Source organism: Squalius cephalus (genome assembly GCF_949319135.1).
Source record: "Squalius cephalus genome assembly, chromosome: 13".
Lineage (NCBI taxonomy): Eukaryota > Metazoa > Chordata > Actinopteri > Cypriniformes > Leuciscidae > Squalius > Squalius cephalus.
The window spans coordinates 19,959,690-19,979,114 of record NC_137134.1 but is presented as its reverse complement, the minus strand read 5'-3'; the positions used below and the strand labels follow the sequence as shown (position 1 = coordinate 19,979,114).

The 19,425-nt window shown below is 37.6% G+C and overlaps 1 protein-coding gene across 3 annotated transcripts in view; it reads left to right on the top strand.

Moving 5' to 3' along the window:
• Positions 1–5,940: 5,940 nt before the first annotated feature.
• Positions 5,941–19,425, top strand: part of yjefn3 (YjeF N-terminal domain containing 3) — a 38,140-nt gene continuing 24,655 nt past the window's right edge. The window contains exons 1-3 of one of the 3 annotated variants that reach the window (XM_079889603.1): positions 5,941–5,978; positions 6,091–6,197; positions 6,301–6,383. Coding sequence is in view for 1 of the 3 variants with exons in the window: in XM_079889601.1 (XP_079745727.1) it covers positions 6,952–7,010 (59 nt within the window). In the remaining 2 variants the exon portion in view is untranslated. Of the gene's footprint in view, positions 6,198–6,300; positions 6,384–6,705; positions 7,011–19,425 lie in introns of those variants that run through there. The other 2 variants (XM_079889602.1, XM_079889601.1) reach the window with 2 other exon arrangements.

Genomic DNA, 19,425 nt, shown 5'->3' with positions numbered 1-19,425 from the left:
AGAAGTGAAAGTTACCTTTTAGAATATTACTTAAGTAAAAGTCTTAAAGTATCTGATATAATCTGTACTTAAGTATCAAAAGTATTTTTCTGATATTTAATGTACTTAAGTAATTAAAGTAAAAGTAAAAGTTTTTGAAAAGCAAGCGGTTAGAACTTTGATTGTGAACTTTATTGTGGCTTTATTGTGGGGTGGGTGGGGGGGTTGTTGGGATGTAAAAAAATAATCTTGCATCACAATATGCAATATTGACTAATTTGGATAAATATTAGGTACACAAGATAGGCATTAATTCGCAAGAAAAAAAATCTCACCTAATGCTATAAACATTATTTAAGGTTAAAAATAATTCAAATTAAATATAATGCTTTTTTTGTCATAATAACAAATGTATTTAATGATAAGTAAAAATATAATAAATATGTAATATAGTAGTCTACACATATTTAGCTAAATACTCTCCATAGCTCTCTTTTTTTCTAGCCAACTAACGTGCTAACGTTATACTATAGCCTGGCCCTATATTATGGTCATCAAATGGCTTTCCTGAGGTAAATGTTAGGCTAGCCTATGTGACATAATTGTTCTCCAGCTGTTTTACTGACCCTTTCCGCGGTTGAAAAACACTGATTGATCGATATTATGTATAATGAATATACATTTTTGGAAAGTTGTACTGTTTCTTTTAACATTGTTCATTTGTGTTTATTTACTATTAGCTAGTATAGATGATCGGTTCACGTGCGCTAGGGATCTGTCACGTCACATTTACAAACGCCAAAACAGTATTGTTTGAATTTCGTAATAAAATTGACAGAATCTGAGAGCTGAGATTTTTTTTTTTAGATCATAACTAACCTGCTCTGTCTAGTCTGTCTGTCGGTCTCCGTGTCCTCTTTGCTTCGCGATTTTTCTGTGCATGAGAAAATGTATGTGTGGCATGAGAGCGTGTGAAAAGTGTCAATTGCGTGTGTCTCACGGTGAATGCGTGTGAGTTGGCAGCTCTGGACGGTCGTCTACGATAACGGGAGGTCCTCCAGTAAGTGCTCGTGCTTCCATGGCGGTTTCAGTTATGCTATTTTTTACAGTCTGTGTTTCCTCCTCCTTTGGCATGGCAACAAACAAGCATACGCTGAAATAGAGCGCGCGCCGTGCGGAGCGTGCGTAATGCAGTCTAGGAGCAGTGATTCGCCAAACATCTCTGTGAATGCAGTCGCACACATTTCTTCTGATTTATTTTTATTTATTTATTTTTTTTGTTGTAACGAGTAACGAAGATGCTTAGTGGAAATATATCGGAGTAAAAGTATATATTTTATCTAGGAAATGTAGTGGAGTAAAAGTAAAAGTTGAAATAAATTTAAATAGCGAAGTAAAGTACAGATACGTGAAATTTCTACTTAAGTACAGTAACGAAGTATTTGTACTCCGTTACATTACAACACTGGTCTGAACAGAGTAAGATTATTGTCTGACAGGGACAGTGGATCTCTGGTACTATCACTCCATCAGCATCACTCTGTGTCAGCATCAGAATTTTGTTTATGGAAAAGCTGCTCCACTCCCTGGAAAATGAGAGAGGAAATGTATTATAATCTAACAATACAAACTACTTTGAACTCCCACATACAGTAACAAGTTGCAGATTTAAAATATTTTTTCCAAACAAATTATATAAATGTTTTAAGGGATTTTACAGTACTAGCTTAAATATTTACCTCGGGAGTCATGAAGCATTTATCATCTGTAATACTGTTGTGTAACCAGTAGATGGCTGTATACCCTATATATAAACATATGGATGTGTATTCCCTAGTTGCTGGATGTTTTCAGTCATAATTACTTGCATGTATTAAGGTTTTAATTTGGACATATATTTATTATTAAAGACTATTAAAGATTAAGCATTTTTCTCAGAAATGTTCATTTGAAGTGCATTTTTTGGCATTATTATTAGTCAAATATGGACACAGAAAAAGCATTTACTCATACTAGCTACATATAATAGCTTTATCTATCAGTCATCTTTATCACACAAAAGTAATCAGAATAAATAATTTCTAAATAATTAAATAATTTTCAAGATTCAAAATAATTGAGTGTTTATTATTATGAACAGAGACGTGTTCTGGGCAATTCCACGCAAAACTGTCACATCCATAACGCCAACACAATGCCATGGTATATAGTTGGCGTTATGGATGTGACAGTTTTGCGCGGAATTGCCCTTCTGTGGTCAAGTCGTGTCTCTCCTCTTTCAAAAACTCTGCATCGCAAATTAATCAGCAATTGAGAAATTCAGGTTTAAATAGCTTTATTGGCATGGTAAAAAAAAAAGGCTTTACATTGCCAAAGTTGAATCAGGCAGTGATTGACAGCGCTCTCTGGTCCTTTGGCATCGGTCATTGACTGATACAGTACTTTTTGTACTGTAGGCTACAGTACAGATACTGTACATTACTCTAGCCCAATGTTGTTTGGGGTGGCTGGGGGGAAATATGATCTAATCGAAGACTGTAACCGAATGTAGATAAACAAGTCATGTAATGGGCTAAGTTACATCAAGACAACACAGCTGTATAATGTTATGGGCTCTCACTGAGCTCTAAAATGCCTCTCCACCTGAAAAAAGACAGTACTGTATTATAAATAGTATTAGTATAGTATTGATTAAAAATAAATAAATCTGACTTACCACGAGTAGGCTATCCAGTATCCTGATAGCGACGATGGCTAATGATAATGATAATGATTCGTCTGTAGGCTACTATTCCTTCTATAAGAAATCATCTCAACAATATAGTGTAGCAGCAAAAAAATACAGATATAAACTTAATATCATTAAAATGAAATAGAAAGCTGCGCTTACAGACGCTCAAATCCACACATAAACACAGCACTGACGTCTTCACTTCCAGGTGAAGAAGCTGTCAATCAAAAACTCAGTAGCCAATAAGAGCACACTGCTACTAGCCCCGCCCCCACGAGAGAAATGTGTCAGAACAGCAAACGAAAACTCTGGGAGCGTAAACGAAAACTTCAGAAGCGTAAATGAAAACTCTGGAAGCGCATTTGTAAGTTCAGATCAGCGAACGCAATATGAGAAATAGTTAGCAAAACATGCAGTGTATTAAAAACGAAGTCAAAAAATTTGCCTGCGATTTATTCTTTTTCAGTTTCAAAGATATTTTATTCAGTTTCAATTTATATTTTAATTAGTTTCTTGAAAAGTTACGTTCATTATTATTGGAACAAAATTAATTCCATACTCAGTGACAGTCAGTTGAAGGGATGGTACAATGTGCTCATGATCAGGATGCCATGGCACCAGCTCTGTCAGGAAAAATGCAGATACTTTTCCTAACATTACAGTAGACTGGTTGTAAAACTGACATTTGATGCAAAAATTTACTTAGACTTGTTTGTTTTTGACCTTTTAAAAATTGATTATTTTTAAATGGATATAGGCTAACTACATTTAAAATAGAGAGAGAGAGAGATAAAGAGACAGACATGGTCAAGGTTTAAAATTAGATGTTTAATTTTTTTAATCTTCAGTGAATTCATGCTGGCAAGGATTGCTGGAAATTGAAACTGTTCTTTATCTTATTGATTTTTGTACAGAACAAGCTTGTCCAGAGTTTTGCGCAGCTGTCTGCAATACACTTAATGAGAAGGAAAATATGATTGTTGTATGGTTCTAGGTTGAACGTGTGCTTCAAGTTCCTTAAGTGCAGAGCCACCATGGAGTTCCAGAACCTGTGTGGATAGCCTGGTTTTAATATCGCTGTCCAATTCTGAGATGTGCCTTGTGAGTAAGTGCTGTTGAATCCACCTGTCAGCTGTTTTGCAGATTTTTAGGACACTGTCTGATGGTCTGATAAGTCCACCTCGGGACTTCGTGTTGATGAGGGTGGGTCCAAACTCATCTTGGAAAGAGCTCTCTACACTGAGTCCTGATAAACAGGTAGGGCAGTGAATCTTCTTCATAGCTGTTCTGACTACGAAGCCATGCTATGTATCCGACCACAGCATCTTTAAACATGGACAGACTGGGAAGGCTTGTGGTGATATTTGTTTCCGTGTTCTCTTCTGCTTCAGGTTGCGTGTCGCTTCGCCGAAATGACAACATATCAGAAGGTGTTGCCTCCAGTCCCACTGTGCTGTCCAGTGGAGAGCAGTTGCCACTGGCTTTGATGGCATGTCTCACTACCATTCTTTTGAATGCTGACTTGAACTGCCTCGCTGTGGGATTGTTGTTACATCCATTAGCTGAGCGAATGGCAGCAAAAAACAGCTCAAGGTGGTCCTGGCTAAATTTGTAGGTCAGCAGATATTGTAACTGCGATGTCGGTGGTCTCACATATAATTGTTTAAAACTTTTTATTGCCACCAGGATGCCAGGGAAGGCAGTTTTCTTGTATGTTTCAACAAGGGGTCAACCATTAATGTCTGGCTCTTTCAATCCAATAATGTAATTGTAAGCTTCCATTAAGAAGGCCATGTTGGTGTTTTCATTTACGGGCCTCAGGATTTTTAAATCCCCTGGCGATGGGATTTCTGGAATTCATCAGAAATTCATCAGATCAAAAAGGCGGTCGAATGTCTCCTGGAATTTACATGTTGGCTCACAGCTTTGCCAATCTATATGAGCTGATCTCAGTTTGTTGCCTAGATGTAGCCCTTCGTCCTTTTGCAGTCTGTGTAAAGACTTGATGTATTACCATTGTATGCTCTTTCCACAGGGATCTACAATAATGTCACAGGACCCCAAGGTTATCATATACCTTGAAGTTTTGCCTCCTGAGCTTTATAACCCATTCTCTCCTCCTGACAGGATCTTTTGGAATTCTACAAAGTTGTACACAAAAAGCCAAATAAAGTTTACATTTACACAACATTAAGCACATGGTTTGACAGTTTTTGAACATCACTTGATTAGAGCTGTTAAACTTGGCAGATAAACAATTTTAACAGTCAAATAAAGCAATGAAAGATTTGTTACTGATGAAAAATTCATTGTATATGTGTACTTAAAGTATAGCTCTTTCTGATTGTGTTTTACAGATCAGTAGTTTGTTCAAGTGTTTGATTAGTTAGCAAGTACATGTTCAGGAAATGCATAATACAAATTGTATGGGTTAATGTAAGTAACTAAACAGACTCTGCACGAAGCTCTTTTGAAGCTGTCAAATGGTGTCGCTATTGGACACTTAATTGTGGTTATTGCTGTTCTGAGGTTTCTCATAGGCTACTGTTGACTGTTTTAAGTGTGTTTTTTTGTTTTGTTTTTTAAGAAGAAGAAGCTTTACTCTTGCCTCGGAGAAAACAACACGGGAATGGCGACAATTGTGCTTATACATTACTAGGCCTACTTATAGGGCTTGAATCACAACCTGTGGGCAGTTTTTCATTATATAGATCAGTGGGAACACCACACACAAAACATGCTGTTAAGAAACAGTCATTTAGCACTGATTTTTATCTTTACTCAAATAAATCCCAATTAACGTCTGATATAGTTTTGTATTTGCTTAATTTTTCTCAAGTTAGACTGACTGTTTGATCGTTTAAAAAAAAGTTTTTTGTCTGTTGTTGACTTGTCAAAATTGCCCAAAGTCATAAACACAGCAACATTTAAATCGTTTTGGTTTGTTCTGACTCGCCCTGCTCCAGTCAAAAATAAAAAATGGAAGTGTTTTTAACCCCGACCAATTATGAATGGCAGTGTCCGACTTTCTGACTAAAAAATAAAGGTAACAACTTTATATCTCTGACTTAATATCTCATATTTGCCATTTTCTTCTCGTCATCTATTAATATCTCACAATGTGACTTAGCCTACTTTAAACACTAATTCACAATGACGTTTTTATTTTTCACTATTGAGGCGGGAAACAGGCTTCCACCACTGATCTATATAGCCTAATGATGACCAGTGGCTTCCACACACAATGGACTCCTCGCGCCAACAAAAGGTTCATTCAATTCCTAATGATTCTACAACCATAATTTTAAAGATGTGCAAGGAGAGACCAGCGTTGAATATTCGAGATAACCTACCAATATGTCTTGGGAAGTTGGGAACAGTTTATTTCACAGAAACGTCTATAATCCACTAACCAAAAATGCAGTTTGTTCAGCCTCAACGTATTATTTCGAAGCCCTACTTTACGCTTACATCAGGTTTATGGCCGGTGAGTGATGAAATTAGTCATTAAGTTGATTCTAATTGTACATTTACACATTCGTCTCATTAATTTTCGATTAAGCCAATTTATTTCCCCATTCTTTTAATAGGAGAACTTTGTGCCTGCAATGACACGATACGACCTCTAAACGGCAGTGTGGCGCTAATACTGTAGCCATCTCCATTAATCCAGGTTTGTTTCCATTAATTATAACACATTTAAAACATTGCATACTGCTCATGTTAAATGTAAATGAACTAACTAATACATATTTATAATAAGATTAAGTTCTTTAAAATGCAACATTGTTATGTTTATATGTTAGTAGCATCACAATTTATATGAATTAGTCTTATATTGTTCTCTAAAATCATTCTAAATGGTAAAACCTTGAATATGAATACTTCAGTGCATGAATATATGCATGACCAGTAGTATTTCATAGATGATGTGCCAAAACAGCACAGTGTTTAAACTGAAATAGACATATTAACACTCTCGGACTGAGGATGCTACATCTGAAAGGGATGTGGTTTATGCTTGCCTGAGCTCTCCAGCATCAGGGGTGCTCAGCCAATCAGACGGCACTCCTGGTGTCTCCCTGCCTCTTAATTGGCTGACACTTCCAGCAAGAGTAGCTGATCTACGCATGGAGCCTGGGTTTATCAGGCAGCAGACAGAAGCAGGGCACACAGTCAGAAAAGAGAGAGCAATAACGGGGTGATTGTTGCCAGAGATAAGTGCTACTGAATCAATCAAGATGAGCCACAGCTCCAACGAGAAAGACCCTGAGACCATAGAGCCACTGCGTTATCTCAGGTATGCTGTATTATTTTGGTATTAAGCATCATAATGTGACCAAATTAGACATATTGATCCTTTTAAGGCAGATTTGTGTTTAAATGCATCACAATAGGGAGCCTGTTAAGGGTGAGTAGCCTAATATTTGCACCATCTTTTCAGTCTGACTTTTAGGTAAATGTGATTTGTGACACAGAAGGATGGCTGTAATATCCCACACTGTCTAAAGAAAATGCATCTAACTTAATTTCCTCCCAGCTTTCCTGTTTACAAAAATAAGGCACACTGATTATGATCAACGTGCTTTAATAACCTGGAAACGTGGCTTATAGGCAAACAGGTGGAAGGAACAACGCACTTCAGCTCTCCCTACAGCAGTTTGTTGGTGATTTAGGCATGTCGGGAAAGGTGATGTGACATTTTAGCTGCTGGACGTTGTGATGGCAACATCATGGCCAACAATTTGCTCTTTAAAAAAGCAGGGGGTCGCCTGTTTCCTGATCTGAGTGAAATATGGCATGTGTCAGAGAGCTTTCTAAAGCATTATCAGTATATAAAAGTGTCTAATTCAGTCTAACATCTTACAAATTGCCTCATATTTGTGTGAGATTTAGATTTAGCAGATGCTACGGAGTGTAACCGGAGAATATCTTTAAAAAATGAATCAGAAGTTTCAGAGAACAAATGGTGTTTTGATCAGAAGCCCAAGCGGCACAAGGTTTGTTTTCCATATTGGGCTTTCCTGGCTAGAGAGGCCCTTGAAGCTCTTCACACCAGCCCACGACGTTTAAATACGCTGGTCGGCAAGAGACGAGGCAAATTATACACTTTAAGGGAGGATGGAATAATAGGATTTAAGGATTTGAGGTTTAACGGCATGAATTCTGGGTAGATTAATGTTCCTGCTGTAACTTAAAACCCTCATAGCGTGTTGGTTTTGGGTGGTAACCACGCAGTGTGAACGCAGACAATTGGCTTTTCTATTATTATTATTATTTTTAAATCAAATCAAAACACTTTGATTTGTGGATTCACAATGTGTATCCTGGGATTAATGTATGTTAATGGCCCCTGCGTCTTTTTATTGATGTCAGGTATTGACGCCAAAACCAAGACGAACAACACTGGGTCACAAAAAGTTGGATGTTTGAGTCGTTTTGCTAGTTAGCATGGCCTCTTCATTGATGGCCATTCAAATGTGAAGTGAAGTAAACCGTAAAACTACAAACTAGTGCGTTTATGATTATGTTAATAAATTAAAATAATAATAAAAAAATACCAGCTTATGACATCAAGCAGCATAATGTGCTGTTTTTGTACAGCTTATGTTACGCATTTTCAAGTTACAAGTGGCCACGCCCACTTTTATGTAAAAAATAAGCTGGATAAATCGCTTCTATTTTGTTTTATCAAGGTAGATAATGGTTTTTTGTTGGACTCTTAAAAGTGTAAATATTGAAAACATTTTCTGTCTGCTTCCTTTGACATCACAGCCCAAGATAGCATGGTTTTTATGTGTGATTTGACCAATCAGTGCTGTCTTGACATCATTTCCTGTTTCAGAATAATTAGTCATGGTATTGATGTTGCACTCAGTTACCGTAAATAAAGCTTTGTATGCTTTCGAATCGCTCTCGCGATACTTTTGGATACAAGTGGTGCAGTGGCCATGTGGTACAAGTCATAGCTCTCAGAAAATTACGTGTATTGTAATTATAAGTTCTACAAGCACGTGAAGACTTTTTACAGTTCAGTCGTTACAGTAATTATGACATGGCGTGAACACACCTTTACAGCTCAGATGATTGCCTCAAAAAACATGGCACATTTCAAGGCTCACATATTATATGTTGAACTTTATTCTTTATTCAGGATTGCACACTTTTCGACCCAATGGTTGCATCACATGAAGAAAAAGGTTTTTGTAACTGGATAGGAGTTAACAGGTGGATCTGATAGGGTGTCCACCCTGTTGTCGTTCTCCACAGCTTTGAGCAGCTCTGTTTCTTTTTTGCCGAGCACTGTTTTTTTTTTATAGGCCTTGACTGTAAATGCAATAACGGAGCAGCCTGCATGATTTGTGGTTTGTTACCAGGCAATGTAATACTTCTAAGGGAGGACCCCATTAAAGTTAGATTATGGCGAGGCGAGGTCTCGATTTACTCAGTTTGTCAAGAGTGAAACAGAGGTGTGTGCACTTTTACTAGATGTTCTGAGTCCTCCTGTATTGATGTCTAATAAGCCACTGATTTACAAGATCATGGAGCTGGTCCACAGTCATTGTTCTCAGCTGGTCAAGAAGAATACTGTCACACACCATCTGTCTCTTCAGCTTTGATGCCAGAAATGGTCTGATGCGCCATCAATCCAGATCTATCAAACATGGTCCAACCAGACTTAAGGTTGACTTAACTCTTGAGCCCACATGAGCACCATTTTTTAGTGTAACCACTGGGCTATGGCTCTGACCAGAGAATATTTTAAGAGCCAAAATTCCTCTTAAATTTGCTAAGGGAATAATAAAATAATAATGAAACTAAGGCTGATTGAGGATACACTTATTTACAAACAAAATGATATGACAGAACTAGTAAGAGTAGTATGATAGTATGCTATTTCAAATTCAAACTTATATAGGTGTGTACTTTGATGCAGTGCATGTCTTTTATCAGCGACAGCTTATCTGTTATTGGCTAGATTTTTGCTGACAACAATGAGGTTCAATTCTGTTATCTCTCACAAATTTGTTTTTATAAAAATCTCTTTTTGTGTAATCTTAATGTTTCTGTAATAAAAAAAAAAAAATAGACTTAAATAATTATTTACAATTGATTAAAATAATATATGCTTATATCATTCTTCTTGTATAGGCCTATAAGACACCGTATTAAGCAGCATATACCTTCGATAAAATATTCGAAAATATTCGCTATTCGATAAAAGTGTTTCTGGGCGTTAAATTCAAATATCTGTAAATATTACGTCTAATTCACTTCTTTTTTAATATATCATTATTTTTGCCTTTATTATGATAGGACAGTAAGCGAAGTGAGAGAGAGAAATGTCCACGAGCCGGACTCAAACTCGGGTCGCCCGAAGCGCAGCTGCTTTATATGTCAGCACGCTGCCCACGAGGCTATCGCCGTCGACTCTAATCCCCTTCTTGAGCAAAAAATAAATAAAGCGAACACCATGCAAGTGTCACTACTGAAAACAGAAAATGTGCCACTTGGTGGTTTCAGGCGTGGTAGAGTTTGTTTGTCATAGCCAATCTCAACAAACGTTTTGACTTTTTTTATTTCTGCCGGGTTGCACCAGGTAGCCCCGCCCAGCCTGAAATACTGCTCCTCGTGTGCTTCTCATTTCTTATTTGTGCATCCTTGTTTCCTTTCCTTGCTTCCTTTCTTCATGTCTCAGCTCCACCCCCTTAGAATGCGAGGGAAGGATACACCTGTCTATCCTCGCTCCTCGCATCCTCGCGGTGCAATTAAGACAATTGAGATGCCCTTCGAGATGGCTTAGTTCGATTGGTCTCCGGGTCACGAGCTGGAGGACGGAGGAGTAAGGAAACGAGGAAGCATCAATATGAGCATTGAGAAGCACCCCTCGCACATCACGCGCTATCGGAAATTTCCTACTTCCCTCTTCTGAAGTTGTGATTATAAGCTTGTCGCATTCAAGTTCTTTGTTGTTGGAAAGAACTGGAAACATGGAGGACACCAGGTTTATTCTTGCCTATTTATTGTAACAATCTTATTAAAGCCAAAATGATATTTAGCGTCCCGTTCATTGACAACCATATAAACATACACACGCTATCTAGGTCTGACGATTCTGGAATTTCAGTCAAATACAGGCTATTTTTGCTGAGTATAAAACACAATACACTTGAAATGGTTATTCATATATGTAAATATCGACTACTTTATCAACAAGACAAGGCGATGTTAAAGAACACCAGTCACAACAGCAATCGTTCTCCCCTCCGCCATGTTTAAAGTTTATGGCACTCCCAACTCACGAACTTGGGTATCAACATTATCCCCGAGCTTCCCAGTGGTAAATACGACTTGAGAGGCAGTTCATGTCCAATTTTTAACTAGGAAACAGCATAAACATCGAATGTGAATGAGGAGTGGCTGGGCGTGTTTTATCGGATATTATTCGTCAAATCCATGAAATTTCAAAGTGAAAAACATAACAAAAAATGCAGTCTGGTGAAGCATCATGGAAGTCATGAGGCATGTTTCTACTTTTAAGCTTTTCTACGCTGCCCTGCTTTACGAGGGAAAGCGCAAATGGAGATAACTGTTTTGATTGGCGTTTTTGTGCTGGATTGTGTCACATCAAGCCATATTTTTTGTGCTCTTGACAGAAAAACTGCTTGTCACTAGAATGGCGTCAAGCTTGGTTAGTGCGCAATCTGAGGGCTTGGTGACGTCAGCCAAAAGGATATCCGTTTCAGAATGGAGCAAGTTACATTTTATAAAAGAATACGAAAACAAATGGGTTTTAATGGAATAATGTGCTCCATGAATCGTTCACAATAACACCAGACATATTATGAAAGTTAATACAGTCAATATTGATTTGAAGTTGACTATAATTGAAGATAAAATTATTCATAATTGCTAATATCTCTGAGAACAGAGTGAAATAGAGCCATTTTTTTTGTTATGACACTAAAAGGACAGAATGGAAGATAAAGTGCTTCTTTTGGGAGCAGGATTTTAATGTTTGTTTTATTTTAACCACTTTTTCTTATCCATCCAAGAGCTTTCCCACCAGAGTCAGCTCATAATAGAGCCTCATTTATTGAGCTATAAAGAGGGGAGATTAAAGTTTATATCACAGGCAAAATAACTGTCTACAGTAAAACACCACCACTTCAGTTCAATATATCTGCTTTCATTGTTAGTTTGGTAAATCAAATCTCTATTGTAGATAGTTTACCATATGCTAATCAGGTCCAAATCTCTCCATATCATACCAATTAAGTGATTACAGAGGTTGATATTTCTCAAATGTCTATTCTTCAGTCAAGGGGTTGAAGGAGACTGACAGTATTTCTTTTTCCTCCCTTTGACGTGTGTAATGAGTGTCATCACTGCTTGTGGTTGGGGCTGTGAATCTGTTGGATAAGATTGACAGTGCTAAGTTTTTCTCCTCCTGATGTGTTTAATGAGTGTCTTCACTGCCAAGCTTCTGCGTAATGAAGTGCCTCTATTTCTGATAGACTAGGTGAGATGTAGGAGATGGGGGAGGTGGAATTGTTTATAAGAAAGCACCTTCCTCCATGCAGGCGCAGTGTCCTCAAGAAAACTGAGAAATCAAACTTGATTGAGATCACCTTGAGTAATTGTTCTCCATTTTTGTCTTTTTCTCTGATTCACATGGCTATTGTTTATTTAGCAAGTCAAATTACAAATGAAAAGAATATTTTTTGCTTAAAAAAAAATTTCAAAAGTCTGCCCTAGATTGCCCTACATTTCATTGATCTAATTGAATTTCATGTTTTACTCATATATATGTCAGATTAGGGAAGCAAAACGCGTTAAGGCAGGAATTTTGTGTAGAGTCCTTTTCCTTTGTTCCCCCTCCCCTATAAACTCGCCCACATTCCAGCATGGTGGAATATGAGTACGAGGAGGGTGTACAGGTAATTTTAAGACTCGAGAGGTTATCATGCAAGAAAAAAAATGCATCAGGTATGTGATGCATAATCATTGAGGCTAGATGCATGTAGTGGGCAACCATCAATTGTTAAAAGTGTCAATAGGAGCTGTTTGCACGAGCACATGGTACAATTTCCATTAGCAGAGAACAGCTGCGAGTCAGGGACTGATATATGGCCAAGTCACCATAGAAACAGTGGGACTGCAACATATTCCTATGAAGTCCACACACATATTTGACAGCATGGCAGTTTCTATGAGAATGAGGAATGAAAAAGGACCAGTTGACCAGTCACAAACTGAGGCAAATGTGAATATTCGCTTGAACTGTATCAATTATATTTTGGAATTTCGTCAGACAGAACGATGTCCCGCAGCCTTGTCCGGATTAAACATCCGGAATGTTCTGCTCCGGCTCAAGTTCTTTGTAAATTTTGACGGATGTGGATGGCCAACATTTTAGCAGTTTTCCGCTGCTATGCCTGTCTTAAATTGTCCCTTTTTGTTTTGCCAGAGACAGCATAATTGGGTTCACCGTCTCGCTCGGTTGGGCTTATTACAAAGCCATTATGGTCTGGCAAAAGCTGACAGTCTAGAAACCAGGAGTTATAATTTGGCCCATGTCTCTCTTTGCTCCGGGAATATACTTGGTTTATAGCTCTCAAATGTAGTTTGTGTTGTAATGCTTAGTCTACATTTATTACTTTAATTTAATAAATATATAGCTGTGGGTCATTCTTGGGAGAAGGTGCTGTTTTTTTTTCCCCAGTAAATTTCAGGATTTTGACCATGAATTTTGATGAAGATGATGTCCTGATGGCTTCATCAGGCTGTGACTTTCAGCATTTACTTGGGTGGTTTACCGCAAGCAGAGGAAATGAGGATCAGCACCTCCAAATCCGAAAAGCCGAAAAGCCGAAAAGCAATGGGTTGCCCATAGGGAGTGAGCTGCTTCTTCTAGTAGAAGAGTTGAAGAACCTCGGGTCTTCTTCACAAGTGAGGGTAGGTCGGAGCATGAGATCGACAGGTGGATCAGTGTAGCGGCAGCAGTAATGCTAAAAAGTGAATGGTCATGGTAGAGCTAAGGCTGGCAACACACTTGAAGATTTTAAGCCCAATTTTGGGCCTGATTTGCAACCCCCAATCATTTGGGGGATGTGGCCTGATTCAAGGCTTCTCGCAACTGACTTTTTGTCCAAAAAATCCTCAATTGTGTGGTGTCATTATGTTTATTTTACTGCCCCCGATCACTTTGGAGCCCGCACAATTCCAAATCGTAAATATCAAACACATTTGCTATTTGCGACTCTGACTCTGGCGTGATACCCGTGATAGCCAGTGAGATCGAGCAGGCTTCACCAATCGGATGTTGCCTGCTTCTATAGCTGAAACTTGGCAGCCACAAACATGCTACAAAAGTATTGAGCATTGAGAAAAAAGATCACCCATATTCGTTTTTTTCCCTTTGTTTTTCTACCCGTAAAAATGTTACTACAATCGACAGGTGCGTGTAATTGACAGGTGCGTGTAGTCTCTCGGTCCGGACGAATCTTCTAGTGTGTGCATTCAGAGGATTATAATGCTAAAAAAAGGTTGAAACTGTCCGTATGTCTGTGGTCTCCCACTAGTTAAAATCAGTTAAGATTTGAACTTTGACTAGTGTGTCCCAGGCGAGGCTTTCGAATTTACCAGTCAATCTATGTTCCAACCCTCGCCTATGGTCATGGGCTCTGAGTTGTGACCGTAAGAATGAGATAGTGGGTACAAGAGGCCAAAATTAGTTTTCTTCGCAGGGACCCTGACTCTGAGAGACTTGAAGCTCAGACATCTGGGAGAGACTTGGAGTAGAGCCGCTGCTCCTCCGCATTGAATGGAGCCAGTTGAGATGTTTCCGCCATCTGCTCAGGATACCTCCCGGACGCCTCCCGGTGGATGTGTTCCGGGCATGTCCAACCGTGAAGAGAACCCGGGGCAAACCCAGAACACGCTGGAGGGATTATATCTTATATCTAATCCTTCCGGATTAGTGATGGATGGATGGATAATGAATTTGTAGACTTTATTTTCTCAAAAGTATAAACACCGTGGTGCTTTCAAACCATTGTTTTGTTTGTTTGAGCATCCTGACAAGCCTGACAAAGCAACAGTGGCTCAACCAATGGCATGAATCTGGGGCGGGACTATCTGTTTATCCAATCAATGATGGATGTTGTCAGTATTTAGTCATTCTTTTTTGAAGTCACATAATCATTGTTTTAGGGTTGGGAATCGTGCAAAAAAAATTCTGGTTCCAGCTTTGATTTTGGTTCTGATTTTTAATAAAAAATATTAAGGAAAATAATGCACAATACTCAAACAGTGCTTTTTGTTTTTATTGCCTGCTGTCAAATGATATTTTTAACCATAACATCAACAAAGTCAACACGCAGTATTTTACAATTTTTGCAAAACTAATACATTTTTCTGAAGAAAGATCAACACCTTGAATGAATTCCTACTTGATGATGGGGAAGTGCAAGGTATAGTAGTGTTGTTTGTTTTAATTGTTATGAATTATGTGATTTATGATTTAATAAAAATGTCTAAAAACAATTATTCAAAAACCTTTAATCAATATTTTCAAATAAACAAAAATGATATGCTGCCAGCGCTTCGCCCACGGGGAATACCAGAACTGTTTTCGGAACCGATAGTTATGAATTTTGCTCGGTTCCAATAAAGTTCTACATTAGCAACTTTTCCACCATCAGGCCAAACCATTCTCATTGCTTAACTGTTCCATTCCATGTCGATCCAGCCCAACCGGTACGGATATGGTTTCATTTTCCATTTTAGGATTGATAAGAGCTCTTAGGAATGTAATGCATTTGTTGCCTTGATAAAGCAAAGGCTTACAGACAGTATCGGATGTAAATAGTGACCGCGTTATTGAGGATGATCTGATATTTCTATTATTAACTTGTGCTTACTTCACTCAAATAGTGTGCCTGGCCAGATACAGAGAAACTGGTACCCAGGCAACAGACAAGTGACCAATCCTGAGTGGCGACATCACTACACGCATTCTACCATCACAGAGAATTCTTGAGATGCCAAACAAAGCTCAAGTTGAACTGGAACCGTTCCCTACCGTTCTTAGAGCCAGTCGGCCTGACGGTGGAAAAGCAACTATTGGTGTTACTTCAGATAAATAGAAATACCTGTTGCCATTTTTTGCCATATCTTAAGTAATCCCTTCCATCTCTTTATCTCCAATACTTCTGCATTTTTGACAATTTTGAACCGACCATTCCCATTATGAATTTGTGTATATGGAGAAATTATGCTGTATTTACCATTGAAAACAGTTCATCTGTGAAAAGATGGACGTCCTGTGGGGTTAACACATGTCTTGTTGTTATAGGCCTAAGTGTTTTTTGTTGTTGTTGTAATGACAACAAAAAGGCTCTTAGAGGAGAAATCACTGACCTTTACCAGGCGTTTAAATCTCATCAAATGCAATTTTTTATGTGAATCAGCCCAAAGGCAGCTTAATGTCTTGTGATCTGAATGACCGTGACCAAGGATGAGAGGGGACTTGCTCTCGAGGCCGCTAGCGGTCTCTGTTGATTAGCGCTCTTGCTAATCACAGCCAACAATCAACATGTGGCGGCCCTCGGCAGCCCTGGTGTTGGGGAGAATATATTTATATGACCCTGCTGGAGGTCTAGAAGCAGATGTCATTTATTTGTTCATCGCTACTGACTGGAGCAGCATCACTCAGAAGCATTTAACGTCACATTCTGGTTGTAGTAAGCCACACTTAAAAGTAAGACGTAGAAATGAATGCAATCGACAGTTGTGGAGGTAGCCTCAATATAGTATCCTCATATAACATAGTTTTACTACAAAAACCAGATTGAACTGCAGCTACGTACTGAGAAAAAAATACATTCAGTCTAATTTGCAACATCTTTGGAATGATTTTAATTTTTTTAATGACAAGCTTTTCACAAAGCGTTTTTACAGCATAGTTGTACTAGCTGGGCATGCTTGCAAGACCAGAGCTGCAAGGTGTCTACGATATGATAATATCCATTTCTGTTTAATTAAAACATTTTTGGTAGCGGAATCTTGGCAGCTGGTTTGCTTATGCTTCCCACTCAACACATTTTCCATGATGAGTCTCCTCAGTGATGTTCCAGCAATGGTGAAAAAAGACATACTGTAGCAGGGATTTGCCAGCCCCAGGCAGCCATTTTTAACTCATCTCTGTGTGTAAAAAAAATCCAGTTTTAGGCAATAATAGACTCATTGTTCTTGTATGAGCCAGTAGCTATACATCCTGTTTTCTCTTTATTAGAGCCCTCTGAGAAAAAAACAGCAATAAACAAGGTTGGCAGCACATTAGTATCTCATAAAAGTGACAAAATGCCTCACTCCGTAACCTTTGATATATTACACTTTAGCTATGCTAGAATGAACAAATTGAGATACTTAATGTTTATTGCTTGGCACAGTTTGTTGAGACACCAAAGTGTTTGAAAACATCATCTTTCCATGAAATACATATTTTGCTTTTTTGTCCTTTAGTTGGCTTTGGTTGATAGGAAAGTACAAAGTAAATTTGACATTTCTGTAATAATGTTATCAAGGGCATCTGAAAGAAAATAACGTTCTCTTTCTTTCTTTTATTCATTCCTTGTCAGTCTCCTACTGATAGCATCACTCCTCGATTATAGTCGTATCCTTTCTATTCTGCCCGGGAGATTTTGCTTTACTGTTCGCAGGATTTGATTTTCTTGCCAATTATGCATGTCTTTTTCCTTCTTGGTTAGAGGTGTTAATCTTTTTATTTTTTTTATTTCCTCACCGCAATATTTTGCAAGCTTTTGGTTCATTTGAAATGCTTCAAGTGAAAAAAACATTTGTAATTGTAGGTGCTATTCTTAAATATCCAAAATCTCTGTATTAATCTGTCAACTTTTGATCAGACTTTATTCAAGATGTCAAGATATTAGTGGTTAGCAGTGTTATTTTAGTATTATTTATAGCTTTTATTTATATATTTTCAGTTTCCATTTTAGTTTTAGTCATTTTCTTATGTGCATTTGCCATTTTTTTATCAGTTTTTTCATTTCTATTTATCTTTAATTTATGATTTATTTCAGTTTTAGTCATTTCAGTGCTTCAACTTTAACTTTTTCATCTAATATTTATATTTTATTTTATTCAATCTTTATTCCAAAGAAGGTTTTAGCTTAGATTGGCTTTATTATCAGTTATTGACTATTTTGAAAATGTTTCACATAAACTTTGTTATTATTATATTAGATGTTTTATTGCTTCTGTCCTCCATCTCCATCTTTTGAGTATACATGATCAGGTTAACTAGTTTTATTATATTCAAGTAAACTTTTTTTCATTGTGACGGAAGTGCTTTGTCCATTTAAAATGGCAATCTCATATTGACTTCAACTGAATGTCCTCCCTTGAATGGGTTCCTAGTACTAGCGCTGTTTTAATCTCCATTAAAGATGTCTATAAAAGTTATGAATTGGACTCTGGGCACACGATGCAATCAGACGATGGAATATGAATGCAAGCTTGTTTTCCTTTGAGATGCTCTCAACAGGGGAATCAGAGTGCCAGAGATGAGGAACAAAGCTTTTATTCAGCACGGCTTGATAGCATACTTGTTTCCTGTATGAAAGACTTCTGAATAGGTAAACACGCTATGAAAACGTCTAAACTAAGATGTTTTATCGCATTTTTTATAATAGAAATTCAAATTGCGAACATCTGAGCACACATTCTCCATGTGCCATATGGCCGTGTCAATATAACAAAGCTGGAGTATTATATTGACAGTTGTCAACATGACTTATTTTCAGGATAAATTGTGATTCTCGGTTCAGCCAGATGAGGACATGGACCCCTGCCTAAATGCTCTGGCATAGTCTCAATGTAGTTTATGGGCGTCCTGAGCAAGAGAGCGCTGAGCTGGATGAAAAGGATGAGGAGAGAACAAGGATAGGTCAGTAGAGAGAGAATCTCAGAGGATGCACTCTCATTGGCTCGTGTTGACAGGTCAGGTCAGGACTGGAGCAATGCTATTGGTCAGGATGATTGAACATATTATTGATCCTTACACCAGTGAGTAACATTTTCTCAGGTTAATAGACACTTTGTCAGTGCGTAAAACACGCGGGCAGTTTATTAACAAGTGTACCCAATAAAACATTGTCCAGGTCCTATTTCTCCCCAAAATCAAAAGGATTTTTTTTTTTAAGGTAACACTTTATTTTAATGTGTCCTTGTTACACATGACATGTTACATAGTAATAACTATAAATTAGGCATAGTTACATGCAATTTACCCTAAATCAAACCTTAATCTACCCTAACCCTATAGTAAGTGGTCAGTACATGTAGTTAATTACTATTACTCAGTACTTAAATGTATAATTACACTGTAACACGGACACATTAAAATAAAGTATAACCAATATTAAGAATTTATATTTTCCTCAAATAAAGGCTGTTTTAGAGCCATTTAAGTTTTTTGGGCATTGTGACTTTATTATCATGTCAATTTAGCATTTCATTACTGTATAAAATAACTGTCATGCAAAAATATATTAGATTTTAGATAAATTGTTTTAAATATTTCTGTATTATAGTAGTATTTATTGTGCTGCTTATGCAAATTTTATGATTAAAAATAAAAAAACTAATTCTCATTACTGTCATGCAAAAATATATATTTTTTAAACTGA